This window comes from Orbicella faveolata, unplaced genomic scaffold (assembly GCF_042242905.1).
Source record: "Orbicella faveolata isolate gen_17 unplaced genomic scaffold, um_ofav_v1 contig_47, whole genome shotgun sequence".
Taxonomy (NCBI): domain Eukaryota; kingdom Metazoa; phylum Cnidaria; class Anthozoa; order Scleractinia; family Merulinidae; genus Orbicella; species Orbicella faveolata.
The window spans coordinates 2,894,256-2,921,127 of NW_028301577.1; the positions used below are offsets into that span (position 1 = coordinate 2,894,256).

General features: G+C 37.7%; 3 protein-coding genes and 1 non-coding gene across 4 annotated transcripts; 3 read left to right on the forward strand and 1 right to left on the reverse strand.

Moving 5' to 3' along the window:
- Positions 1-1,358: 1,358 nt before the first annotated feature.
- On the reverse strand, positions 1,359-5,664 carry LOC110060060 (uncharacterized). The gene is made up of 3 exons (XM_089279274.1): positions 4,448-5,664; positions 3,642-3,819; positions 1,359-2,393 (listed from the first exon to the last, which is right to left on the reverse strand). The coding sequence occupies exons 1-3, from the start codon at positions 5,567-5,569 to the stop codon at positions 2,242-2,244; spliced, it is 1,452 nt and encodes a 483-aa protein (XP_089135400.1). The 5' UTR covers positions 5,570-5,664; the 3' UTR covers positions 1,359-2,241.
- A 22-nt stretch (positions 5,665-5,686) lies between these two features.
- On the forward strand, positions 5,687-7,834 carry LOC110060062 (small ribosomal subunit protein uS10-like). Its single transcript, XM_020766813.2, has 4 exons — positions 5,687-5,794; positions 6,500-6,599; positions 7,036-7,235; positions 7,699-7,834. The coding sequence occupies exons 1-4, from the start codon at positions 5,792-5,794 to the stop codon at positions 7,753-7,755; spliced, it is 360 nt and encodes a 119-aa protein (XP_020622472.1). The 5' UTR covers positions 5,687-5,791; the 3' UTR covers positions 7,756-7,834.
- A 1,993-nt stretch (positions 7,835-9,827) lies between these two features.
- Positions 9,828-26,529, forward strand: LOC110059956 (calcium-transporting ATPase sarcoplasmic/endoplasmic reticulum type-like). Its single transcript, XM_089279273.1, has 28 exons — positions 9,828-10,155; positions 10,372-10,389; positions 10,527-10,609; positions 10,736-10,840; positions 10,940-11,078; positions 13,938-14,018; positions 14,153-14,238; positions 14,338-14,404; positions 14,546-14,634; positions 15,130-15,213; positions 15,656-15,749; positions 18,149-18,279; positions 18,411-18,499; positions 19,842-19,944; positions 20,305-20,460; positions 20,644-20,754; positions 20,936-21,053; positions 21,262-21,362; positions 21,647-21,769; positions 21,854-21,914; positions 22,011-22,083; positions 22,182-22,354; positions 22,844-22,970; positions 23,370-23,658; positions 23,739-23,872; positions 24,138-24,255; positions 24,814-24,925; positions 25,089-26,529. The coding sequence occupies exons 1-28, from the start codon at positions 10,038-10,040 to the stop codon at positions 25,133-25,135; spliced, it is 3,030 nt and encodes a 1,009-aa protein (XP_089135399.1). The 5' UTR covers positions 9,828-10,037; the 3' UTR covers positions 25,136-26,529.
- LOC149096774 (small nucleolar RNA Z195/SNORD33/SNORD32 family) lies at positions 10,199-10,281 on the forward strand. Its single transcript, XR_016204420.1, has one exon. It is a non-coding gene; the product is annotated as a small nucleolar RNA Z195/SNORD33/SNORD32 family (small nucleolar RNA).
- Positions 26,530-26,872: the final 343 nt, after the last annotated feature.

Consider the following 26,872-nt stretch of genomic DNA (forward strand, 5'->3'; position numbering starts at 1 on the left):
AAAAATAGACGGTATGGCTAATAGTTTTTCAAGTTAAGAGGTCCTTCTGAGAGTGCGTGCATTGTCAGACAAGTTAAAATGGGCTAGATTCAGGCAAGTTCGATAGATCGGGATAGTGCTGCAAGCTCCTCAAGCTTGTTGGTAAAATAATTGGTCGACTTTAGTATCCCCTTCCTTCCTAGATTGCAATCGTCATTAATTATGTCCCCAGGACAACAATATCTGTAGTTTTTTTCCGATTGCAGCATGATTCCAGTCATTGTAACTACACCCGGGGGGGGGGGTACTCCCTTATACGGGCTATATAGGTATGTGCGGCCTCAAAGGGTATGGTTTTCAGCCGTTTTGGTCGCAAATAGCGTATCAATTTTAGCCATTTTGGTCACGAATAGGGTGTTTTTACACTCTAGAATTGAATTGGGTATGTTTGTTTTTAGAAGAAGCTACTTTTTCATAATTATCGATACGACCATCAACAAAAGCCTTTCCGTCAATGCCTTAACATCGGTCTGAACTAGGTAACTAATTATAAGGCAGGTCTGAAACAGGGGATTGATAAAGAATCAGGTTATCAAATTTTTGGTCAGGTCATTAATAGTGTAGGGAAAATCACAGATTTTGGTCATAAATAGGGTAACGGTTTTGGGAAGCGGGCCGCACAACCCCGCCCAATTTTTCTGGTACTGCTCGTAGTCCAGTTTGGAGGATAATTTTTCGACATTACGCTCAACTCGGCTGAGCCCGCTGCTAAGCTAGCAGCACCTGGCTATGACCACGGAGAGGTCAGAAAATACCTGCTCGGCGTGAAAACGGTTCACGTGTCCAATTTTGTGTCGGTGGAATTCCCTCGAAAACGACGTTCTCGCTCTCCTCAAACAGTACGGAGCACTTAGATCACGTACCCTTGCCACCCTTCGTCGTCTTCACTTTCAAGAGGAAGGCTTCACGCGTATTGAAAATAGCGTTAGCGTCACAGAATTCACGACAGTCAACCGAGATATCCTACAGCGAGTCGTCCTTGCGGGCATTTCAGATAAAACCAGTCACACGCTACTGCTGTCAATCTACGGAGTATGTGGTTAAACATTGTCCAAAGCGTCGCCGCCCGACTGTCAAGGGTAGTGACGGGCACCACCTCCCCTCACCGTAAACAACTCTGGCCCAAGTGCCGAAAGTGCTGAGAATAAGGGAGAGCAGCCTAGGGACGAGATGCAAGTCATCACCACCCCTTGAGCTCTTTAACTTTCCCCTACTTATGCGAGAGCGGCGACTGGAAACAACGAGGAAGTGAAAATAGGCAACAATGACGAAGATGGAGACAAACTACACTATGGGAAAACTCTGGACTTGACGATAACAATTGTAAATCCTCAAGTTTATTAGCAAAGAGTCCTATGAAATTTTGTAAAAAAAAACCTTTTTAACATAATAATTGAAAAAAATTGTTTTATGTATTCACTTTCAGTTTATAAAATTAACACTCCATAACAAAATCAAAGAAAACATTTGTTTTAGGAAAAACAGGATGAACTATATGTAAAGAGTGCTTTCAGAACTCAGAGTCAAACAGAGTTGTTTCTGCAGTCTTTCAAAAACACATACAGAGTGCTACATATAACCAAACTTACTACAGACAGCTACAGACAATATATGGTGTTGTTGGCAGTGACCTCTGTAGATAGGAGCTGTCTTGTACAATGGCCAAATAATAGAGGAAAAGCAGTCAGAAAAAATGACAGGAGTTTGGTTCCACCTCATTTACTATTGCTGCTTTGCCACTTCTAAATTTTATAAACATTTATCCATCACCATTGAAACATCCAGCTATGCAGACTGTCTTGGCAGGATTACTTAGAGCACAGAACTCAGTATGATAAGCATAGGTTGTATACAGAACGTATTTAACGATAACCCAAAACTTCAAGAGTTATTATTCATCATATCCACTCGATCTTACAGCTGTAAGCTCACAGTAGGTGCCACACAGTGCTACCTTAAATTCAAAGAACTCTTCAATAAACTTGGAAAAAGACTAAGAAACATTCCACTTTTCTCTTGGCCAGAGACATCAATGTCAGAAGACAGTTGCAAGTTGACTTTGTGCCTTTGTACTTTCACTCATTTACAATCTTTTTAACAGTCATAGAAGGTAGTTTTTCAAGATTTCTCCACCCCCAAGGTAATAGATGTCATTTTGTGACATCACCATACATTGTTTGTTTACTCAGATAAAATTCCTCATCAAGACACACTTGATGTTGATAGCAGTTCAACGACTTCATGCAGTTCTAAATCTTCAGCTAGGCTCATTGGTGTAACAGTAGCAGGAATTCCCATCTTAACAGTCAGATCACAGTCAGCTTCCAACATCACTGAAACCATTTCAGTATTACCTGTAGACAACAAGAAAAATACTCTTCAATATAGGAAACAACACAGGTTACTAGCTGATGGGTTACGTACAGTTTAACAAATATGCAAAAGAAGTAATTTTCCATAAAGTTCATAGGAGAGAGTCTTCTAAGAACATTCACGCCCAGTTGTTTTTTCTTTCAAATATATCTTTAGCAGCCATGAGGCAAAAGAGAGGACAATTAAAGAGAAACAATAATTGTTGTTAGTATCACCCAACTAGTGGACTAATGCAAATCCTGCATTTTGATTGGCTACACTACTAGAGGACTATTACTAATAGTCCTTGAGTAGTGAAATTGGCGCAATCGAGCGTGACGTTTTCTTTTGTTTTATTCCCAAATAAATATTTCTTCAACTTGCATTTGCTAACTTTATTATTGCCTTTTCTGTTCGACTAGTTGGGTGATACTAAAACAATTAGACTCTTCGCCCTTGAGGGCCACGGGTCAATAGCCCATTCAGCTTCGCCTCATGGGCTATTGACCTGTAGCCCGCAAGGGCTGCGGGTCTAATTGTTAATTAGGATTGTTTTTGCATCAATGACTGTAGTAAAAAGGAGTTTGTCCAGCGTGGCTGTCTAGATGAGGACAGTCTTCAGAAAAAAGCCTGTAAACTGTTTCCCATTGTGACATCCTGAAAAAAAGATAACCCTAGATGAACTACTGTTACTACTCTTGCTTCAAACAACTTACTTGAATTGTAATTATGGTTTTCAGTTATGCTTAACATATGGTATTCACTCTCATCATAGCTGATATTTAGGAGCTGCTCATTAAGATAGGGCCTTGTACAGCAGTCTGATCATTATGTATTCCCTAAAGAGCATGTTCCACTACTAGAGTTAAATTCACATAGTTTTCATAAATAATATCAGAAAACAGCCCTAAGAAAAACGTGTGCTGATTGGTTAAAAATCATGTTTCTATAATTCGATAGAAACACAGAACTAGCACAAGCTGTTGACGTAATGATGGCACGAGCAAAGAGAATTTACATTTTGATGATCAAAAGAAATAGAAAACATGTTCTCCGTGTTTCTATTGAGGTTATAAAAAAAATCGAGTTATAGAAACACTTGTGAAAATTTGGGAAAACTCGAAAAAGCTGTGGAAACACTCGCCTGCGGCTTGTGTTCCCACAGCATTTGTCGTTCTCCCAAACTTCCACTCATGTTTCTATAACTCAATAGAAACACGGTACATATTTTCTATTTCTTAAATACTTACCACTCATTATAGCAAGATGAAGCGGCGTTGCACCTTCACACTCAGGGTTCCAAGCATTGACATTTGCCCCAGCATTAATTAATAACTTCACTATGTTGATATTTCCAGTATTTATTGCAGCATGAAGTGGAGTGTTGCCCGAAGGAGCTTTTTCATTGACATTCACTTTCGGATCCAGCTTAAATTCAACATAACATTGCAATTTCTGATTATGAATAAGCTTGGGTGATAGTAGTTATCAATAGACTGTAAGCTAGGGCTTTGTCATAAATATTATTTCATTATCCAACTCCACACAGTTGAGCACAAACAGCACATGAAAGAAGTACAAATATCTAATGATAATTGCACTCTATGAGGCAGGTTCAACAAGGTGACCTGTACTATCCTTTTATTTATACTGGTCATATGTAAGTACCAAAACATAGTTCAGTCAGGATGTGGGAAAAAAATTGTTGGATAATAAATCCCTCATTGGACTCTTTAGTTTATCCTATCACTGTACTGTAAATTCCTGATAATAAGTCCTGGTGAGCTGAAGGACATAATTTACTGGGTCTGAGTTTTGGGTTGCTTATTGTAATGAGGACTTATTACTGGGAGAGGAGGGTATAATCACAATTTTATGAGCTGAAAAGCAAGCCAGAAAAAAATCAGGCTCCAATAAATTACTACTTGATCAGTTGCCAGTGGCTTCATAAGGCAGAGGTAGATTGTTTGCATTGAAATAGCCAAAGAGTTTTCATTCCATTGAACCTGATTTTTTTTATACTTTATTACATTCTCTTTGTTTTACCATTTATTACCTTCAACAGATGTCCCAGCATGTTTTCCTTGCCACTAAGTACAGCTGTAAAAATCAGACTTTTTCCTCCACTGTCTTTGAGAGTGTAATGTTGAAGAGAATAGTTCTTTAGTAAATAATCAAGGACATCTGGAAGGTCTTTCCGTACAGCTTGAAATGCAAATTCAGTTGCTATAGCATCAACACTTTTGCTGACAAGAGAATCATCTGCTGCTTCTTTATACGCGCTTCTGTCAAACGCTGCTTTGAAAAATTCCAGCACCCCAGAGCATATACTCACGATTGCAAATGCCCTTGATGCTAGTATAAGTTGTACAAATTGCTTGTTTGACGTTGAACACTGAACATCTGAGAGAAGAGCACGGTAATTGTTTTTCCTACCAGAGCACAAGCAGAGTAGAATGTTGAGAAAGAAATACTTAGTTTCTGAGTTGTGAAATTTTCCTTGGTACTCCCAGAAAACAGCTCTAGCAAAAGCACTAATATCTTGGCGAGAAACTGATCTCCCTTCTAAGCCAGCACCAAATGCAAAACAAATTTCTTCCAGTAAAATAGAAAACTCCATTTCTATCAGCTCTCTTTGTTTAGATCTGGGCATTTCAGACAGCCAAAAATGTGCAAATTGAATAAAGTTGTCATTATAATGCAACCAAGAGGTCAACTGTTTTATCAAACTATTTGCTTTTGTTAACCAATCACCCACCACAGTGGAGTCCATGTAAAGTAAAATGGAGTCAAAATTAGGTTTAGATGTCTTAAGGTCTTTCCTTCTGGCTGAAATCACTCTATTTGCAGGAGCAATAGACTGGACAGGAGAAGTTCGTCCTGAAGAAGATGGACTGGCAGTCGACGAAGCACCTATAGGCGGTAATGGTGACCCCCTCCCTGAAGATCCAGCACTCAAGGGAGGACTTACGCGCTTTTCTTTTGAACTTAAGGGAACCAAATCCTTGTTTCGTCTCTTTGGAAGAGCAGGTTGCGCGCCTTCTAGAGGAATGTCACCAAATTCTTGTAGCGATTCTGGACTACTGCTGTGGTACAGCTCGTCTTCTTCGTCGTCATCACGATATGACAATCGAGAAACGTTGATAAGCTCTCGTAAATCTTTCACACTGCGACTCATGTTTCACAAAACACAACCATCACAACTTGGCAACGATCAACAACTTTTGCGCCATTTTGATTTTCAAAGAGGACTGTGTCCGAAGCCGAAATACCCATGGTACCTCTCGCACCGCAAAGTATAAAAACAGACCACGTGCTACGATCTTTCTCTCTCCGCCATTTTGTTTGAAAGAGTTTGGCTCACCGCTGTTCGTCGTGAATAAGTCGGCCATTTTACAGTATGGTAGGTTAAAAGTGTTAAATAAAGAAAGCTTAAATTTATAAATAATCGGAAATGAATCTATTTTATTGCTAATAATTGTTCAATAATGTAAATGCTTGGTTCTTGTGCAGCACTTGAATCGCCTCCCAGATCTTTTTTTCCATCTGTGAACAATTGCACTTTTTCATCATCTTTGTTCTGTAAAACGAGCAAACTGTCACGCGCAGCTACAATTGCCTGCACACTTAGTTATGAATGATATCTTTAACCACAAATAAACGATAAAGAGAAGTTCCAACTTGGTACTAAGTTCCTCTAAAAGGAGAACTGCTAGCAAGATTGGAATTTTCTTTTGAACTCAGATGTAGTGGCTTCAAAACTCCCCATAGCAAAACTCAATATACAATGTGATCAAATTTATGTATCAGTCAAAGTGTTGATCTTGTTATAAATATAAACCAAAATTCCTTGGATGCGTTTTCAAGGTAACACAAGGTTTTGTGTTTGCTCAAAACAGCATTGTATTGTCACAGTGATTAATGTGGTGGTATTAAATTGTCAAAAATCTTGGACGCCTTGGTCCACTGAAAAGAGAAGTGAACTGTTATTGGGTTTAAGATTGAAAGACCAGTACTAGCTATCTGCAGGCCAGTCTAATTGTAAAAATGTAAATTGAGGAACGAAAAGTAAAGATTGAAAATAGATTTATATGCTTTTCCCATGTAGTCTCAATACAAGGAAAAGGGTGCTGTTCCTGAAGAGGAGGCTCAGATCCACAGGATTCGTATCACACTTACCAGCCGTAATGTTAAAAGTTTGGAAAAGGGTATGTCTCACTTTGAGAAAGGAACAAGTTGCTTACTGATATACTGTAAACTGCCGCTTATAAGCCCTGAACTTATACAACTTCTTAATCATTTTGGATGGGCTTATAAATTGAGGGGCTTATTTCCGGGAGGTTGGAGGGGGCTGAAGCTAATGAGCACAAGGGTATCCTAGTCAAGTGCTGTATGAGTTTGTTTTTTCACATTTGACTCCAGGGATTTCAAATTGAAATAAAGTAGCAGGGGGATTTTGTAAAGAGGGCGGGGGATGCCTAAGTGGGTTACTCCTTGCATGAGGTACAAGGTGCAGGCCCTGAAAATTTGTAGCACCCATAAGTGATTTTCTTCCAGTGCTTTAAGTAGCTGGTGACTTGTGTCTCTGCCCACTTGTTTTGAAAACCCTGGATTCATCTGACTCTGTGCTGTTCCATTCTTTAGTGTGTGCTGATCTGATCCGTGGGGCAAAAGACAAGAAGCTAAAGGTCAAAGGTCCAGTCCGTATGCCAACCAAGTACCTGAAGATAACCACCCGTAAGACACCCTGTGGAGAGGGTTCTAAGACTTGGGACAGGTACGAGATGAGGATCCATAAACGACTGATTGATCTTCACAGCCCTTCAGAGATTGTCAAGCAAATTGTATCCTATGGTTTTTTAGACATTGTGGTTAACATTTGTCTGTTTAGCATTTATATTTTCATAAAGCAATATTTGGTTTTAACCTTGGGACAGAGTTCAACTTGGCTTCCTTTCCATTTGCAATGTCTGTTTTACAAAATAATGCTGCACTTTCTCATTTAGATAGGGTGGGGGTTGTTTCAATGAAAATTGTTCAGAATAGGCCATATTCATATTCCCGGTATTCAACTGGAACTAGCTTGTAACTGAGGCTAATGCGGGTAGTCATTAAATGATATTCCTCCTTGTGAGCCTCCATTGAAAGCTAGTTCCAGTCCAACACTGAGAACTCAAATAAGATCTATTGTGAATTTTTGGAACGGTGGATTTTTGTTTGGTTCTGTTGAAAAGAAGTTTTGTTTTCTCATCAAAAGGAAAGAAATTTGCTTTATGACATTGTTTTCCTTAACTCAGCATTAATCAGACATCCATCAGTATTGAGCCTGGTGTGGAAGTTGAAGTGACCATCGCTGATGTTTAAATGGTGTAAAGAAATCAACAATCAATAAAATGTTGAGGAAAAAATGTACCTTGAATTATTCCTTGGTTTTTCTTGATTTATTGGTTTTTCTTTGGGAGATGTGGTGGCCTCATGATTAGTGTGCTCATCTCTGGATTGAGCAGTCTGGGTTTAAGCCCTGCCGGGGACATTGTGTTGTGTTCTTGAGCAAGATACTTTTCTCTCACAGTGCCTCTCTCCACCCAGGTGTAGAGATGGTGGCTTGATGGTCCACTTGGCTCGTATACAGCCTTAACTTACCTTTTTTCTTGACTAGTTGCCCAAAACTCTGAAAGCTGAGCAGTATGATGTCTTGGATCTTTTTGTTACCTAGAACTCTGCTGTGTAGCTAGGGGTTTTGTGGCATGACAGACAGAAACAAGCAGCAGAGCCATGTGAGGAATTGAGAGGACTGTTCCCATAGCTCTACTGCTCCTATCAGGCTCACACCAACCAAACCCCAATGAAACCTTTTTTCTGCAAATTTATGGACCTCGCCCTGTGGATCGGTCCATAAACAGGCAATATGGACCTCGTTCGATAGCACACAGTCCATATATAAAACTTATATTTAGTGAAAATCAGTTTAGTTGGGATTCTTCTTAGGGGCAAATTCTTGCATGGGAAAACTGCACACATTGTTTTCCCCGAAAGTTGCTCAAAAAAGACTTGGAAACATTTTCTTTCCTCGTGTACTCATGTATTCTTTACTCTGCAGTCTTCTTGAAAATCAATTTTTTCAAGTCGATCAATGCAGGTCGGTGCAGAGTGCTCAAAATAAAGTATGGCATTTTTGTTGCCCATCAGAACTCGTGCAAGGTCAAACGCATACAGGAACGAGGATAATGTGTGCAGTTGATTGAAGCAAGAGCGGGACTCTCGTACGAGGAACTATTGCAAATGGCCAAATGTGCCATATTAAAACTTACTTTTTACATCAGAAAAAATTTTATATGATTGCAATTTTAATCTTTTTTTTTTTAGCATAGGTCAACTCATGAGCAAAAATAGTAAATAGTTGTCTCTTTTGCTGTAATTAACCATGTCCCATATACTTAGAATTTATCTTTTTTTGATTGGAATTTTATAACTCTTATTAGTATAGTTGATAGGTGTTTCCAATTAGCTTACTGTTTCACTGTGAGCTAGAATTTTGACGTCAATAAAGTTATTTATTTTTTTAGTTTGTTGTTTGTGTTAATCTTGCTAAGATATTTCTGTTAGCTTTTAATCTCAATTAATTTGTATTAACCAGCCGCTTTCAAAGAAAGAGCATGTCAACATAGACTTTGAAAAAATCTGGTTATCAGGACAGTAGAGAGGCTTCTGATTGGCTCACTGCAAATGTTATTGGGTAGAGTAATTGATAACCTTGTCGAGACTGACAGGGATCAAAATATCAAGCAAAACCCTCATATTCAGTCGAACACAATCGAACTTGTGAAGTTCCTTCGGGCTTGATTACTGAAACGTTCTATTGCCTGAGCCGAACTGTTATTGTGCATTCTATTTCTTTTGAATAAAATCGAACCGATTGGTTCGATCGGTTCGATTGAGTTCGGTCATCGAACTCACCAAAACATTGGATTTCGATTGTGTTCGATTTTAGAACGTTTTCAAGCAGTTTTTCGTTCCGTTTGATTCGATTGATTTAACTCACTTGATACTCGCTTGTGCGCCATTGTGATACCTTGTGAGTGTGAGAACTATTTTAGGATTGTGAGAGAAAAATTGTGTTCTTGTGATAACTTGTGAGAGTCACAAATTATGAAACTCAATCGCTTGCCGTCATGTTACTGTAAACTGGGAAATACCGGCGCGGCTCACCCACCATGCTATTTGCAGTCACAGCAAATTTTTGGAAAATCAGAGACTTGGCCATGACACGCAACTTTTATTTTTGTCCTCAACAAACGCAACTACGATGGTCAATTCGGCTTCGCCACGTTAGCTTTTCGTCGATACACTACGATCCAGTGGAGGGCAATCGGAAGTACATCGGCGTTTTGGCGTTTGCGGGGTGCATCACGTGACATAGTTTAAACCAATAACCTTGAGCCGCGTCCAGGCCGCGTGGAAGTTCAAGTCAATATTCACGAAGGGTCGCTTGCTAGAAGCGGATACAAGCTTTTAACGGCGTTAGTTTTCTCAAAATGTGTTACTAAGTTTGAAATCTAAGTTGCGAAAAGACCACTGGCTGCTTAACTTTCACCTGAGACTTTAAAAGGTAGATATTGAAGGAATTCTTTCTCCTTGGTGTCACAATGGAGCTGGCTCACACTTTACCGGCGTCGGAAGTTTTGGATCATTTCTCCGTGAGTGAAACCAAAGGTTTGAGTTTAGAAGAACTCTCGCTTGCTCAACAAAAGTACGGACCAAACGGTAAGCTAGATATTGTTCAGCTGTAGCGATTTAACGCATTTGATGTCTCGTTGATGATATTTATCCAAATATATGATAGCTTTTTGTATGATTTTATTCCGATCATGCACTACCATCTGAGAGACTTTCCTCTAATCTTTGGTTACAAGTTTAAAGACTCTTTTAAGCGCTAATAACGATCTTTCTATTGTCTCATTTCATGTCATGAAACGACAGAACTTCCAGCGGAAGAAGGTGAGTTTCGTGTCGAAAACGCGAAGTTAATTGTTTATGTTTCCAGTAGAGTTCTTGACTTGGCTCTACGTAGAAAATATCAGCTGTTTGCTCCCTCCAGCATCTTCGACTCATGGTCTTTGTAATTTAATTTTCAGGCAAGCCACTCTGGAAGCTTGTATTAGAGCAGTTCGATGATTTACTTATAAAAATTCTTCTGGCAGCAGCAGTGATTTCTTTCGTAAGTTTATTTACTCATTACAAATACACTCGTATTTCTGTTACAATAAATTGATGAGCTGTACGTATGCGATCGATTGATCAGCCATGTTCTTGATCTGCCATACTTGATTTTTCTATTGTCCAGGTACTGGCGTTGTTCGAGGAAGGGGAGGACAGAACCACAGCATTTGTAGAACCATTCGTAATTCTTGTTATTCTGATAATAAACGCAATCATTGGTGTTTGGCAAGTGAGTGCTTCTCCAATCGTTAGCTTTCCCAGCCATGGCGGTTTTCATTTCTGACAACAATTTGACGGCGTAGTTTCTTAATGAATTTTTTTTTTTCAGGAAAGAAACGCGGAAAGTGCAATCGAAGCTTTAAAGGAATATGAACCAGAAGTAGCAAAAGTGTTGAGACAAAACAAACCAGGAATTCAGAGAATAAAAGCAAGGGATTTGGTTCCGGGAGACATCGTAGAAGTTGCCGGTAGGTAATTCGAAGGGATTATGCAATTCTCGTGTTATTTCACGCTCGCTTGGAGACGGGCGCCTTCTTTATTCCAGAACAGCGAAAACACACTACTGTTCTCTTCAGCAAAGTTGTTTACACCCACTCTGGAGAAAATCGTATCTCATTTAATCTCGCCTTTGGCAAACAGTCGTTAAATTAGTAAGGGAAATTAAGGTTTCTACCTGTTTGCTTTCTTATCTGTTAAGAAAGCAATATAATTTAAACTACCAAAGTTTAAATCCAGGAAAGGATTAATTGTCTTTCAAAGGGGTGTAAAATTTATATTGTGATTTTGTTTTCTTGATTCTTAACTCAAAACTGCATAAAAGCCCTAATCCTTAAGTGCATGCATTTTGGAACAATTTGCATAATTTTTTTTTCATTTCTTGAGGCTCATCTTGAGGCCAGTTGTCTTATTACTGAGAAAACCTAGCCATGGGTTAAGAAAGACCAGATTAGTAAATCTTTCGTGGTCATCACACCCTAAGTGATTTTGGACTGTAGATTGCATAGTTCAGCTATTGAGTTTTATTTGAATACAAAATTCCTAGGTTGATATCATTCTTTGGTTGTATCTGCAATTAAGTCCACTTTCCCAACAGCAATGGATTTGCTGTTTGCAGTGTTAAACATAATTCGTGGATCATGAATTTCTTGCATGCATATATAATTTTCAGTGTTGCAGAGAGAAGGCTGTGTGTAGAATGAGGTAAAATTTAGCTATTGTTTTGTCTGTTTATTTTCTGTTATTTTAAAGTGAGCTCTTGCCAGAATGTAAGACCAATTTAATATACCCACAGGACAGTTTAGCCTCTTAACAGCAATGGAAATATATATATATTTTTTTTTTTTGCTGAATTCTTGGCAAAATGCAAAAATTTTGAAAATTGCCTTATCCTGTATGTATTGTCACCCAACAAAAGCATTCCTCGTGTAGTGATCTTAATAATATCGTACCAGCTTTTGGCAAGCTGGCCCTTTTTTGCATCTCTGTGATGAGCTGTTTATAGCTGTAAATCCCCTGTGGCTGGAGTTTTTTATTAAAAAAAAATGCTTCACTGAATTATAAAACAATGCAATATCCATTCCAAGCTCACACTCTGTTGAAAAAGAAGCTTTTAATTTCTATTATTACAAAATTTAGACAGACCACAGTAATTAAAGGTTAACCCAGATTTGTTGTTGAACCGTAATGATCAAGGAAACCCAAGGAATAAATTCAAATGTCTATATGATAACTAAAAAATGCAAAAGGCCATGTTCATTTGCATGTTCAAGATTAGTATCACATCAAATGTTGATTCCTTTGACATTGTTTTGAAATGGGTATATTTTTCTTTTGATGCAGCTGTGTCTCCATATGTATTGTTTTTATCTGTTAACTCATGGATGTTCTGATTACAATCATGAAACCACACATGCTGAAGTTATTTTATTGAAAGTGGTTTTGAAAGTGTAACATATTTTGAGAATGGCAGTGGAGAGATAATGAGTTTTCCTTCCAGGCTAGCTAGTTGATGACAAAAGTTTTAAGTTTATACTTCTTTTTTGTGTTCTAACTTTGGTCTTAGTGACGTCTAGGTTATCAAGAAATCTATTTTTTCTTCAGCTTTAGTTCTGAAAACCTTGTAATAAATGCTTTTACTTCATTGATTCAGTGGGTTATTGAAATTTTCAATAAATTGCATGTATGAATGGTAAGTATGGAGATAGAGGTTTTAGAAAATAGGATAACTGTTTAAAAAAACTTGGTGGCCAAGTTTGCTAGAAATATTAATTTATGAAAGAAACTTAACAACAACTTTCCTTACCAATGTTTCATTGTCAAGGCTTGGAGATGCCTTAGACATAATTCTTGTATTCAAAAATGAAGTAAGGGTGTTTCAGTTGGTGTTATTAGTGAAATATGTTCATCCATGCTGTTAAATTTAAAAATTATTGATATCAGGAATAAGAAAATCATCTTGAAAACTTTGTACAAAAAATACAAAAAATAGAAAACTAAAGAAAGGTGTAGGATAAGGGGTATATCAGACCCAACTGTCATTGGACTCTACTATTTACTACCTTTGAAAGTCTTAAAAGTTGCTTGTGGAAATTGACATTCAATAGGTCATTTCCGAGTTCGCTTTTGTGTCTGTGTGAAAACGAGTCTTTGTGCGAAACCATTCGTATGAAAATGTGCTCTGCCTGAAGGTTTATTTTCATGTAAATCAAACTCATTTTCATTTGAAGGTTTTGCACAAGGACTCATTTTGAAACAGAGACACAAGGCAACTTGGAAAAGGTCTATTCTTTTTACAAATTAGCATTACTAAGTGACATCTGTATGTGCCATGGATGTATATAATCCACCAGTTACCATGATAGTGTAAACGTCTATCCCCATACTGTTTTACAGCATATGTCACATTTGGTGAAACCCTGATGTAACAAACTAACACAAGGGACAGAAAAATGTGTTCATTGTGACAGTGGTTCATCATACAATTATTGTTTTGGTTTCATTCCTTTTACTCTTAATGGTCTTGACTAGGCTGAAGAATCTCATCTGTACTAGGGATTTCATTAACGTTTTCAGCGAAGGGCAACTGGTTTTCACAGGCGGGCAAAACTACTTGAACTTGACCACCAATAGGAGAAAAACTTTCCTCTAGATGGTCAAACCAGGCAGGCAAACTCATCCTCACAACCAGTCAATTTGCCTGGTGCCCATGACTACTTCAGTGAATGTTAGATTTGTGGTAGTGTTGTTGAATGTTGACCTTTGTGGTAACAATGGGCTCATTTTTCTGAGGTGCATTATGTACTTAGATTTGATCCTTTATTTTACAGTTGGTGACAAAGTTCCAGCTGACATTCGGATAACTTCAATAAAATCTACAACTCTCAGAGTGGATCAATCAATTCTAACAGGTAGGCTGGTTGTGATGTTCCTTTCTCTTGAGGACCTTGATTGATAATTAATCTTACGGTGAAAAAGATTAAGGTGCTTTGTTGTTTGAAAGTAAATAATGCAAAAGACTCAATGTTAATATTTTGCCAAACAGGTGAAAGTATCAGTGTCATCAAACATACAGAACCCATCCCTGACCCTAAAGCTGTCAATCAAGACAAGATTAATATGCTGTTTTCGGTAAATTGTGTTTTCTATCTTTAAGTGTTGTCTCTCATGTCATTCCAGTGTGGATCACAGTTAACCTTGCTAACTTCTGTCTTTAATTGTTACTATTAGGGTACAAACATTGCTGCTGGAAAAGCTTCAGGCGTAGTCATTGGAACTGGTCTTAACACACAGATTGGTAAAAAGACTGTTTGTTTTATGAAAAAGGTTTTGGATAATATTGTAAATAAGCACATGACCATTCTTTATTTTGTGTGATGAGTTTTATCTCTGTCATTCCTTCAGTAACGTGATAAAAACATGGTTGGTTAATTTGCAGGTAAGATCCGAGATGAAATGGTTGATACTGACGAGGAAAGAACACCATTACAGCAGAAACTTGATGAGTTTGCTCAACAATTGTCAAAGGTATTGTGGCCAGATATATCTTTTCAAATCTTGCAATGGTCAGGTTGTTTACAGCTACGGCTTTGTATCTGTTAATTGTGTTCATGAATGCAGCACCATAATTAGGGACATGACTTTAAATACACAGTAGAATTAACAGAAGAAGGGTAACTTACGAAGTAAAATCTTAACATTACTGTTATGACATCAGATTTTAAATTGTTAATCTAACTTTTGCATTCTGCAAACCCAAGATCTGCCGACTGTCATATTAAAAATAGTTTCTTTCCCTGCATTTGTTTGTAAACCCCTGTCAAAGTGATGGTCAACAAATCTTAGATACCTTGGGAGCCACATTTTAGAAATTTTATTTTATGGAAATCGGCTGGCATTAAGTGTCACACAATGTTTGCATTGTTGAAAGATGCTGAGGAAGTGTTCTTTGAAATAATGGACCTTTGTAATTAAACTGTTTGTAACACCAGTGTTTTCTCCTTTTTTTCTCATCTATTAAAGGTAATTACAGTTATTTGTATTGCAGTATGGGCTATCAATATTGGCCACTTCAATGATCCAGTCCATGGTGGCTCTTGGATAAAAGTAAGTACTTTTAAATAAGAGGGCTAAGGGTGGGGACTTCGACATCTATGAGGATGTTACTCTGCTGAATTATCAACCCATCATTTCATTAGTCATGAGCCATAACAAACTTAAAGATATTACATAATTTAATATCTATTAAGATTTTGTTTAAACTAGTAAAAGTAGCAGTTAAAATAGATTCTTAGTTTAGTTTGCTCCTAAGATATACTAGCCTGAAAGTCATTCCCATGAGCCTCCAAGAATTCCAGTACTTCTGGAATTTGAATGTCTCCAAATTTTTCCAGTGAAAACCTCTCTTGCTTGTTGGCTAAGACATGCAAGTGAAGAACAGAATCCTCTAGTCTGACTACAAAATCCACTAGTCCCAAGCTATTGGACACAACTTTCTTTGCACACTTTGTTAGTTCTAAATTTTTTTGTATTTGACTTGTTTCTCTAGGGAGCCATCTATTACTTCAAAATTGCAGTTGCCTTAGCTGTAGCAGCAATTCCTGAAGGTCTTCCAGCTGTGATAACAACTTGCCTTGCACTGGGTAAGAACCAGGCTTTTGCAGATTTCAACAGCCTAGCTCATTAACACTAGCTCTTTGTAAAAATGAATCACTAAATGTGACCCTATTTTGGAAAAGGTGGTTAAAGGTGAATTGCCAAAATGGCGTTTAAACGCCTTAAAACGAAAGTGTTTAAACTCATTTAAACGCTTTGGATACATGTTTAAACACTATTTCTGCGCGTTTAAACACCAGTGCAAAATTTTCTCTGTTTAATACTCCGATAATTATATTGTGGTTAGTTTACGAAGCTTTTTTGGTATGAAATTTGCTCATAAATTAGCGGTATTGTTGTGTTTGATTGTGACGAGCGATGTTTCCGATTAAATTAAATTTTCCTCGATTGTGGCTGGAAGAAAGTGAACAGATTTGCAACTATATATGGTTCGTGTTTGTGTTGGACAAATTTGATCTGCATTCGAGACGTTGGTTGCAATTGAAAGAGACATTACAAGCTCATTCTCATCAAGATTTTTAAATGAAGGAAAAGCTAAAGAAAGAGATAAGCAATAACAAATGTGTTTTAGGCTAAGGTTGCAAATTCCTTGATTCTATTTAGTAAACATACCACTTAAGATGAGTCCTTTTTATCTCAGTTATCCAAAAAGAGAGGTATATATGTATATATGCAGCAAACATTTGTAACGGGCAGACTTCGCCTTCGTCGCGTACATGTACATGTGCACTGTAATTTGACGCGAACGTATCGAGAGTGCGTGTGAACGATCATGAACCCGATTTCTGTCTCAACAATCGCCCATTTTTCGAGGGGAAAATGCAAGTTTCTCAATTCACGCCGAAGTTTTCCACAATTCTTTTGCGGAATGCAACCACCTAAAACTGCACATTTTTGAGCAAAAGCTATTGGCAACTGAACGAAAAACAATGGACGAGGAGAATTGGCGCGATAATTGAATTAATCCCGGCTTTTATTACATCTTCTGTAGGAAGCTTAAGCGAGAATAATTTTGTGAAGGTAGGAGAAACTTTTTTCGTGGTGCATGAAATGCGTATTTTTATTTCCCACGAATTGTGAAAGGAACTTTCTAATTTTCGTGAAACATGATCTAACCCCCCTGTTTACAACCGTCTTTGATGACCGCGCCGAAACAATTGGCGATTTTTTTGTTTATTTCATGCCGCTCGCAAACGCGAAGACACATTCTTTTTATGTGAGATATTAACCGTGGGAACAGGCAAATTTTATTGGCTAGTCGATTAATATGACCAATTATTCAATCTGTTGAGTTTGCTTGGAGCAACAGAACAACATAGTAACTGAGAGACAGCAATGCAAGGCAACACGGTTAGCCGATCCAAATCAACCTTGATGGATACAGAGTTTGTTTTCGTGTGCTGACAGCTTGCAATGCTGCATGAAATAGTAAACTTCTTTCAAATAGAAAAAAACTGTGATTCTCCTTTGCATTACAAACATTATGCTGTGAATTACAGTCTCGGCCCTCTGTTTAACAGGGGAGAAAATTGAAATGTAGTTAATACTTGAAACTCGAGACACTCATCTGTCGCCGCGCATGAATTGAATCGATCACATGGAGAAACGGCCGTCTCCGCGTGATGCAAATACTTCACAAGACAACCAAAGAAAGACACAAACACACAGGTAAATCATTTAGTTTTATGCCATAAATATGAACAGGCTAATTAAAGCACAAAGGTTCCCTGTGATATCGCAAAGTGAAAGTCACACTCGTTCCCGCGTGTTGCAGAATTGTAGCAGATTGTAGCTACGTGCAAATATTTTCAACAAGAAAATTAGCAACACATTTCTTTTCGTAAATTGCATGAAGTTACGTTGGCGTATTCTCGGAAATGGTAATGTAAAGTGTATTGTGTATTGTTGCTGAAGACTCGTGCATTTGGCTCACTGTATAGACCATAACTTACACTACATTTTTAGTACGATATTAAGAAGCATTCATATCATTATTTTGTATTTTCACCAAAACAGTAAGTTTCCACTTTGACTGAGAATGATGGCGAAAATAAGTTTTACATACCATTCAGTAAACCAGCTTGGCATGATAATTCTAATAATGCCATGATTTCAAAAGGCGTGGGAACGATAATGCTGAATAATCTGTCATAACAGCTTTACCGTTAAATAAATTATTGCGTTTAAACGCTCATTAAAAGAAAACATTCGCCTAAGGAAAAACGCTTTAAAACATTTTGTAAACGGGTTTAAACGTTTTTTAGCCTGTTTAAACAGTGTTTAAACTCGTTTTGGTCTGAAACGTGAATAAACGCGTTTTTCTCTTTTCACCTTTAACCACTTTTTCCAAAATAGGGTCACAAATTGTCAGAACTGTCATTAAAAGATCCATGAAACAAACCTATTTGTTGCTATTTTGTCTTAGGTACACATCGAATGGCCAAGAAAAATGCCATTGTTCGCAGTCTTCCTTCTGTGGAGACACTTGGTTGTACATCTGTCATTTGTTCAGACAAGACAGGGACACTGACCACAAATCAGATGTCTGTCCACAAGGTAATAAAGGAATTTTGTCAAGTGATGTTTACCACTTGCCATCTTGTTTGTTCAGAGAATGATAGTAGTGATTCACAAATAAAATATAACCATTCTCATATCTTTTTTTTTTATCTTTGCTTGTGGTCTAGTTCTTTATTCTGAGTGATGTCAGGAGAGATCATGCAACATTCCATGAATTTGAAGTAGCAGGGACAACCTATACACCTTCCGGTGACATGTATGTATACTTTTTAGCATACATTTTGCTTTATGTGTATCTGGCCCCAGTAGTTTGAAACGTGGACAAGTTTCGACAAAGTAAATGGCATTGTCCATTGGATAGTGATGTATCCATTGGATAGCATTATCCACCCTTTGAACAACCTGAGCCTGCTAATTCAAAGTAGCAGAGATGACCTATACACCTTCTGGTGAAGTGTATGTATACTTTTTAGCATGCATTTTGCTTTGTGTATCAGGTGCTAGTTGTTCTAAAGGTAGACAACTCTATCCAGTGGATAAGCGTTGACAAAAAAAACCACAATCTCCACTGGATAGTGTTTTATCTATTGGATAGTGCCATCCACCGTTCAAACAATAACTCTTCAAAAGAGAGCTATACGTACTATAACTTTTTCAAAACCAGATGAACACTCTGAGCCTCCTTTTATGGAATTAGAGATCCTTAAATTAACTGATCTTGTTACCCCTCACAATGCACTCCTCATGTATCACTATTACTATAATCTTCTTCCATCTTCCTTTGAAAATTTCTTTCAAACAGTAGCATCTGTACACTCATACAATACCAGGCTTGCTTCTAAATCAACCTATTACATCAATACCATCAAAACAAACTATGGTAAATTCAACATTTGCTTTGCAGCTGTAAAAGTTTGGAATCACCTTGACGAAAGCATTAAAAACCTCCCCCTTAAAACGTTTAAAAACAAAGTCAAGCTAAACACCTTACAGTCTTACTGTTCATGAGTTTTCAGCTGGTATTTGTTTATTTATTTTATCTATTTATTTATTTCTTCTTTTCGTCTCTTTATTATTGACTAATTAATTGCATTCATCAAGCTTTATTGCCATGCTACCTCCTGTACTTGAACATTACTTAGTTTTACTCAGCTCAATTAACTTTATAGTTATCCTGAGTAAACATTACCTCTTTTTTGTATCAATATATTATATTGTAAAGTTTAACTTTTTTTCTATTTGGTAGTAAAGCTTGTTGTTGTTGTTGTTGTTGTTGTTAAACAACGCAGGCCTGCTATTTCAAAAATTACTGCTTTGCAGCCCTTAATCTCTCCTTTCTGTCATCACCATGTACTTCCATGTAGAGACAACATGAATGTGAAGTTTTAAAATCAACTGTGTCAAAGCAAGTTCATGCAAGTTTATATTCCAATTGAGCTCTAAACTTAATTTACACCTGGTCCCACTCAAACTGTGATTTTTGTCATAATGTTCACCTATGTCGTTTCCTATGTTGTAATAGGTTTCCCTTACATCAAAGTATCCATGTCGATCTAATAGTAGACTCATTTTGTGTTCACAAATTTATTCCTGACCAGAACCTTGAATGGAAAGAAAATAGATCCTCAGGATTTTGAAGCCCTTCCAGAATTTGCTACAATTTGTGCCATGTGCAATGATTCCAGTGTAGATTACAATACAGTAAGTGTTAGACTGTATCTTTTTTCATGTTTAGGAGTATGTTGCCCATAGCGCAATAAGGACGGAAAGCGATGAGGTGGCAACAATTTACTTATGCACTGTTGTCTTTCTAATCTTGTCACTGGAAATGATGCTATTCCGTGTTTCACCTGAGATTATCTCAATGATTACAAGATTGGTCAACTGATCCAGTGAAGAATATATTTTAGCTTCCCATAAAATCAAGTGGCTTAACAATCCTATTTTTTGTGCCACTTCTGGGAAATTACCGTCAGAACTTTACTCTCTTTGTAACTCCTAACACTTGGAAAAGTCTGTTGACATTGCATAACTACAAGCTGTCTTACTACTTGATGTTAGGTAAGAGATGCCTATGAAAAAGTGGGTGAATCGACAGAAACTGCACTAACAGTTTTAGTGGAGAAGCTCAATGTGTTTGGTACAAATCTGAGTGGAAAGTCCAAAGCTGAACTAGCACATATCTGTAATGAAGACATCAAGTCTCACTTTAACAAGGTAATAATATTAGTCGTTTATTTTAGTTTTATGGCCATTGTGGTCATGGAAAATGTATGAACATTCAACTACTGTTTAACAACTTGTTTTGAGGATGTCTTAGAAAGTAAATAGGAAAATGTTTTTGTTAGCAATTCTCATGGACATTGATATCCATCATCATTTGTCACTCTGTTTTTGCAGGAGTTTACCCTGGAGTTCTCCCGTGACAGAAAGTCAATGAGTGTGTACTGTACTCCTAGAATTGACGGGCCAAACTCGGTCCATGAAAAGAATCCAAAGATGTTTGTCAAGGTAAAAACAAGTAAAATTCTAAACTAAGTAGGATCAACACTGTGTGTGCTCAGACAGTGTTAAGTGTAGTTGGTAGGCACACTCTAGTTCCTGTTATATAGGTATCCATCTGCTACAGCCATAGTGATAAAGTGGATTATTAAATCTTACAAAGTTTACCCTTGGGTGTTTTTCTTTACAGGGTGCTCCTGAAGGAATTATTGAAAGATGTAACTATATTAGGGTTGGTAGCAAGAAGCAACCCCTGACACCGAAAACCAAACAGCAGATTCTGGATCTAGTGAAAACTTATGGAACAGGTTTGTATTTAACTAGTTTGCATTTAATGCTGTGGATTCACTGGAAGTGATGTTTTCCGTGTTTCACCTGAGTTCTTCATCAACGATTACAGTCTTGGTATTCCTGATCCAGTGTATAACATTTATTTACTTGTGAGAAGATTCTCAGATATTCAGTTACTCTGTGTCTTAAACATGCCACTGACCTTTGATTGAATTATCACTTTAGGTGCAGACACACTTCGTTGCCTTGCCCTGGCAACAGTTGATGAGCCTATCCCACCCAGCAAGATGGATCTTGAGAACTCTGAAAAGTTTGCAGAGTATGAGGTGTGCACTTGTCATGTATCTTAACATAGTTGAGAGTTTGGTGAATGACTAGATATGCAGTAGTGAATGATGAAAATGTGGATTCCCCTTCACTTGTTATAAGTGAAACACCCATATGCCATACTGAATACTACTGCTGTTTTGGGAAAAATCACTTGCGTGTTATAAGTAGCATTTTAGAGCTTGTTATTTTATGATAAATTAACAAATGACACATTTTGTGTGTTCTTTTGTGTCAAGTCTGCTCTTCTATGAATCATCACACAAACTTTTTTCAATTACAGAGCAACATGACATTTGTAGGTGTGGCGGGCATGTTGGATCCACCTAGATTAGAAGTGAAAGACTCGATTGAGAAATGCCATGATGCAGGAATCAGGGTTATTGTCATTACTGGAGACAACAAGGTATTCCGATTATGAGATATTGTCTTAGTGGTGGGAATTTGTAGTTGATCATCTTTGTGAACGTCACTTTTCTTTATTGTTTAGGCAACTGCTGAAGCCATTTGTAGAAGAATTGGTGTCTTTGGATCTACTGAAGACCCAACAGGTACTGCAATAAAATTAATTTTGAAATCTGACTCATAAATATGTACACAAATTTGGGTAGTCATAAGTTAACAGCTTGTTTATCTTCTCTTCTTAGGATTATCTTTCTCAGGCCGTGAGTTTGATGAGTTAACTCAAGAGGAACAGAGAGAAGCTTGTTTGAATGCAAGGTGATTTCCTTTCTATGAAAAGTTTTGCTGGTATCCTGTGCATTATTAGCACTCCATATCCGTTTTTCTCCTAACAAAGGTGGACTTTTTCTTTGTAGATTGTTTTCACGAGTAGAGCCAGCACACAAGAGTAAGATTGTGGAGTACCTTCAGGGGGAGGGTGAAATATCAGCCATGACTGGTGATGGTGTCAATGATGCCCCTGCATTGAAGAAGGCAGAGATTGGAGTCGCCATGGGATCTGGAACAGCTGTGGCAAAGTCTGCTTCTGGTATCCTTTTGCATGCTTGTCACCCACATTTCAACATCAAATGTCTCCACACTTAATCAATATGCGATCACAAGAAAGCCTATGAGAATCACAGACGTGATTACAAAAAAAATTTGTTGATGTAAACAAACTCTTCTGATTTGAGCTGTATGAAATGTGTGGAGTCCAGTCTGTTGATAATGGGACTCAGTTTTTTGCCTTATATGTCAAGTTCTTTTTACAAAAACTAGACAACTTACACTGTCTGAAGTAGAGCAAAATGATGTAAAAGTCAATCCATTCTCGGAGTGTTAATTGTGGACTTTGTCGTGAGCATGCTGCTCTGCAGTTTTCACAGAGGTCTTCTCTTTGATTCCTGTCAGACTTCATGCTTGACACTGCACCACATTACTACTGGGAGGACAGTGACATTCTGATTGCCCTGCTTAGTTTATTACACAGTTCAATATTGGTGTAAACAGTACGTGATGAGCCTTAACTTGATATCAGAAATGGTATTAGCTGACGACAACTTTTCAACTATTGTGGCTGCTGTGGAAGAGGGAAGATCTATTTATGACAACACAAAACAGTTTATTCGGTACTTGATTTCCTCAAATATTGGAGAAGTTGTCAGGTTAGTGTCCATATGTGTATACTTCTGGGTATATAAAGACTCTAAGAGTATTTCTTTCAATAATCGCTTCCCAGAGAACATGAAACTTGTGAAGATTCTGAAGTTATCTTCTGTAGTGATATTCCAAGTCAAAGAAACATTACTTAGATTGGCATTAATTTGTTATGGAGCTGTAAGATTTGGTTTTTGTCATACAGAAAGGGGTGAATTAAAGTGAAAATCTAAGGCATTAATATTGCTTGTAATTTCTTCAAGATCATGTGTAGTTTGAAGGTGAAACAGTCACCATCTTTGAAAATTTGAAATGACCAATCAGAGCACTCATTTTATCTTGCCTGTTCATGGAACTGGTGATGACATTTAAGGTGTTTGCTTACTGTTAACATCTTGTTTTTGTAGCATCTTCCTGACTGCAGCCCTGGGAATGCCAGAAGCACTCATTCCAGTCCAGCTTCTGTGGGTGAACCTCATGACAGATGGACCCCCTGCTACGGCACTTAGCTTCAACCCTCCTGATGTGGACATTATGATGAAGCCTCCACGCAAGGCTAAGGAAGCTCTCATCAGTGGCTGGCTCTTCTTTAGATACATGGCTATTGGAATCTATGTTGGAGCTGCCACTGTTGCTGCCTCGGCATGGTGGTTCATGTTTTATGAGAATGGTCCTAAAGTAACTTATTACCAGTTGGTAAGTATGTCTGCTATAACCCATTGTTGGGATTACCAGCTTTGAGATTTAACTAAAGAAATATTGTTTCTGTTGTTTAGACACGCCACATGCAGTGTACAACAGATCCTACAAGCTTTGTTGGTGTTGAGTGTAACATTTTTAACGACCTTCATCCCATGACCATGGCCCTATCAGTGCTGGTCACAATAGAAATGTTCAATGCTCTTAACAGGTGGGTGCATATTTACTTACATTCCCTTGTTATGTAAAGGAGAGAGGTTAAGAATTTGTAAGTGTGTGAATTTACAAACGACACAGGAATGGAGACCCTGCGGCACAGAATCTTTCATGCTGAACATGTTTCTAACCTTAAATGTAGAAAAAACTAACTTAACATCTAGATCAGTTTTGCAATAACGCTTAAGCAGCTGTCTTAATTTAATCTACACAACTTAAGAAAAACGGCCAATATTTATGATTTCATCATTGATTTGCAGCTTGAGTGAAAATCAAAGTCTCTTTGTCATGCCACCCTGGAGGAATCCTTCTCTCATTACGGCAATTATCGCTTCATTTATCATGCACTTTGTCATACTTTACTTCAAGATTACCAATGTAAGTATCATAATGTAAATAATAATAATGCTTCTTCAAATATAACATATTTGACAAGGAGGACCAGGAGGTTAACCCAATATAAAGGTCTCCTATCTAAAAAATATGACATATAAATAAATACATGTGCAGTAGATATAAATGATTACACTAGATGTAAATGACACCTTTAATAATTAATCAGGTTTTTACAACATTGAAGGCAAAATGTTAAAGGTGCTAGTCTTGAAATCCTGACATTCTATCTGACCACTGACCATCAGGAAATATGGCTTAATTGTCTCACGTTCAACTATAGTATATGGTTATGCAAATGTAAAGAAGAAGCTGGATAACTTTTTACTAATATTTTTCCACAAGCTTCATACTCTCACCCCAGCCTTACATTTATAAAAAAAATTGTTATTATTGAGCATAATGGGCACATGAGTATAAAGCCTTGGCTACATTGTCCACACTAACTCTTGGTGAAGTTGGCATCTTCAATAATGATTATTATCATTCATTGGTTCATTTATTTGGTACTAGATAATCTTGCTTTTGTTGTTTTCCTTGCAGACTATTTTCCGCATCACACCTTTGAACTGGGATGAATGGATCGCAGTTCTCTATTTCTCCTTTCCCGTTATCATACTCGATGAAGTTCTCAAGTTTGTCTCAAGACACATAGGTAGATACATTTAATATTGTGGAAACTGTCTTTTATGTGACCACTTCTAGATAATAACTCTGAATTAACAGCTGCACTAAGCACTGCAGTTTTGTGATGATATACAAAGTATTGCAGTGAGTAAATTTTGTGTTCTGATCAGTTGTATTGTTTTTATTGCCAGCTGAAGCTCCTCATCTTCCTCCGCAAGCTAAAGCAAAATCTGACTGATTACTGACAGCATGCCGGTCATGCGTGTAACTGATATACCAGAAGTGGGTCACAGCTCTGAGGAGCACTGCACTCTGTAAAACATTCTTGTGGTTCCTCCTGGGAACAATGAACTATCAAAGCCATAATCCTCATTTCAAGAAGTGTCCTAACTCACGAATAATGGAGCAGAGGTTCCTGACTCACATGACTGGACAACTTACAGTGTGTTCATGATTGCTTGTGCTGTGTTCTGCTGATTGGTTTATAGCAATCGGAAAATTAATTCAGTTGACACTATCTTGTTCTACCGACCGATTTTCTCTTGCAAAGACAAGATAACTCATGGTTTGATGCGTATAATATAACGACAGCAGCATTTCCGTCCGGGCCCTAGGGCCTTTAATTTATATATTTAAGTCTAATTTTTCTTCAGTGCTAAAGGATCTTGGTAGGTTTTTTTTGCATCAATCAGTCCAAACTTCAATCTTTGGATTGGCTTCTAGGAATGGGAAATCCATTGACATTTTAGTCTTTTTTATGAAATGTTGTTTTGAAAAGTGGAATGCCTTTCAGGCATCCCTGTTCCCCATTCCCAATGATTGGGTTGGGGTGGAAATGAGGATGTCTTGCTTTCTAAATAAAAAGGTGTGGATGCCACCGACATATATGTAATATATCAAAGTTCTTAATCCAGTAACTGACTGTTAGTTTGATTGGTCACAAGACCTCTTTATGTGACACTAGGAACAATTTTTATGTGGGGAGTATAGCACCCTAACATGTTCAATGCGTTCGGTCTGTTAAGGAGCAGCACGATCACAACGAGAGTTTTTGTCTCGTCGTTTTTCGCATTGCCTCCAACTTTCAGAACACATGGAACAGGGTAACAGCGCCCCTCTTTGTAGGCCAGTTAAACATGCTTGTAATTTGACCGCAATTTGCTTAAAAGTTTAAATGCCCAGGACTCGAGGAACTGTTGTTTCATATTGTTCGATGCATTTATCTTCATTTTTGATAAAACTGAGTAAGCTCAGTATTTTCTTGGAAAACATTTATCCTATAACAGAAACCATCGCAACAGCCAAATTGTCAAAGCGAACGAGAATTACTGCTGGCAAACACTACTCGTAGAATAAAGCTCCACGTTTTAAGTTTTGTATTGCGTTTGATATGTAAGCTTGTTGATAAACGGGGTTTCTAGTGAGTGTGTCTTAACTGGTATCTGAGATGTTTTTAAACTTAGTTTGATGCAGCTGTAATGACTTTATATCCTGAAGCTGTGTGGTTTTAGTACGCTTGACGTCCACCCTAGTGCAAAGGAAATTACCATTCCTTACAATGATTGTTCTTTCGTACTTTACTTTTGCCCTTAAACAAATGGTTCATTAAAAGTCGACTTTCATGAAAATGTGTATCCGGGTGTATACCTGTGTTTTGTGCGCAGAAACCAACTTGAGTGTCAGTATTTTACTTCATCTTCACCCACGTTGGAAAGACGCTGGGAGCGAGGGTTGACCATTCCTCGCATCGTACAAACAATGTTCAAAATACATTACTGAGGCCCTGTTAGGGGGTTCATAATCTCCCCGTCTGAGTTTCAAACCTTTTCACGTCGCAATTTCGGAAAGTTTGCATCTTTGCCGTCGGAATTTCGTCCAAAACTACCGATCTTTAAAGTAAAATGCTTTCTCCTAATTCTGTCCCCGAAACATTCTATTTTTGAGTAATTATCAACCAAACTTACACTCTGTTTTC

Bases quoted from the DNA above. Each gene is read 5' to 3' on its own strand.
- LOC110060060 (XM_089279274.1), bottom strand. From the start codon at position 5,569: ATGAGTCGCAGTGTGAAAGATTTACGAGAGCTTATCAACGTTTCTCGA. The intron at 3,820-4,447 runs GTAATAAATGGT...GTTGAATTTAAG, and splicing joins TGCTGGGACATCTGTTGAAG to CTGGATCCGAAAGTGAATGT. The intron at 2,394-3,641 runs GTAAGTATTTAA...TGTTGTCTACAG, and splicing joins TCATCTTGCTATAATGAGTG to GTAATACTGAAATGGTTTCA.
- LOC110060062 (XM_020766813.2), top strand. The intron at 6,600-7,035 runs GTATGTCTCACT...TCCATTCTTTAG, and splicing joins TGTTAAAAGTTTGGAAAAGG to TGTGTGCTGATCTGATCCGT. The intron at 7,236-7,698 runs GTATCCTATGGT...AGCATTAATCAG, and splicing joins CAGAGATTGTCAAGCAAATT to ACATCCATCAGTATTGAGCC.
- LOC110059956 (XM_089279273.1), top strand. From the start codon at position 10,038: ATGGAGCTGGCTCACACTTTACCGGCGTCGGAAGTTTTGGATCATTTC. The intron at 18,280-18,410 runs GTAATAAAGGAA...CTTGTGGTCTAG, and splicing joins ATCAGATGTCTGTCCACAAG to TTCTTTATTCTGAGTGATGT. The intron at 19,945-20,304 runs GTAAGTGTTAGA...ACTTGATGTTAG, and splicing joins CCAGTGTAGATTACAATACA to GTAAGAGATGCCTATGAAAA.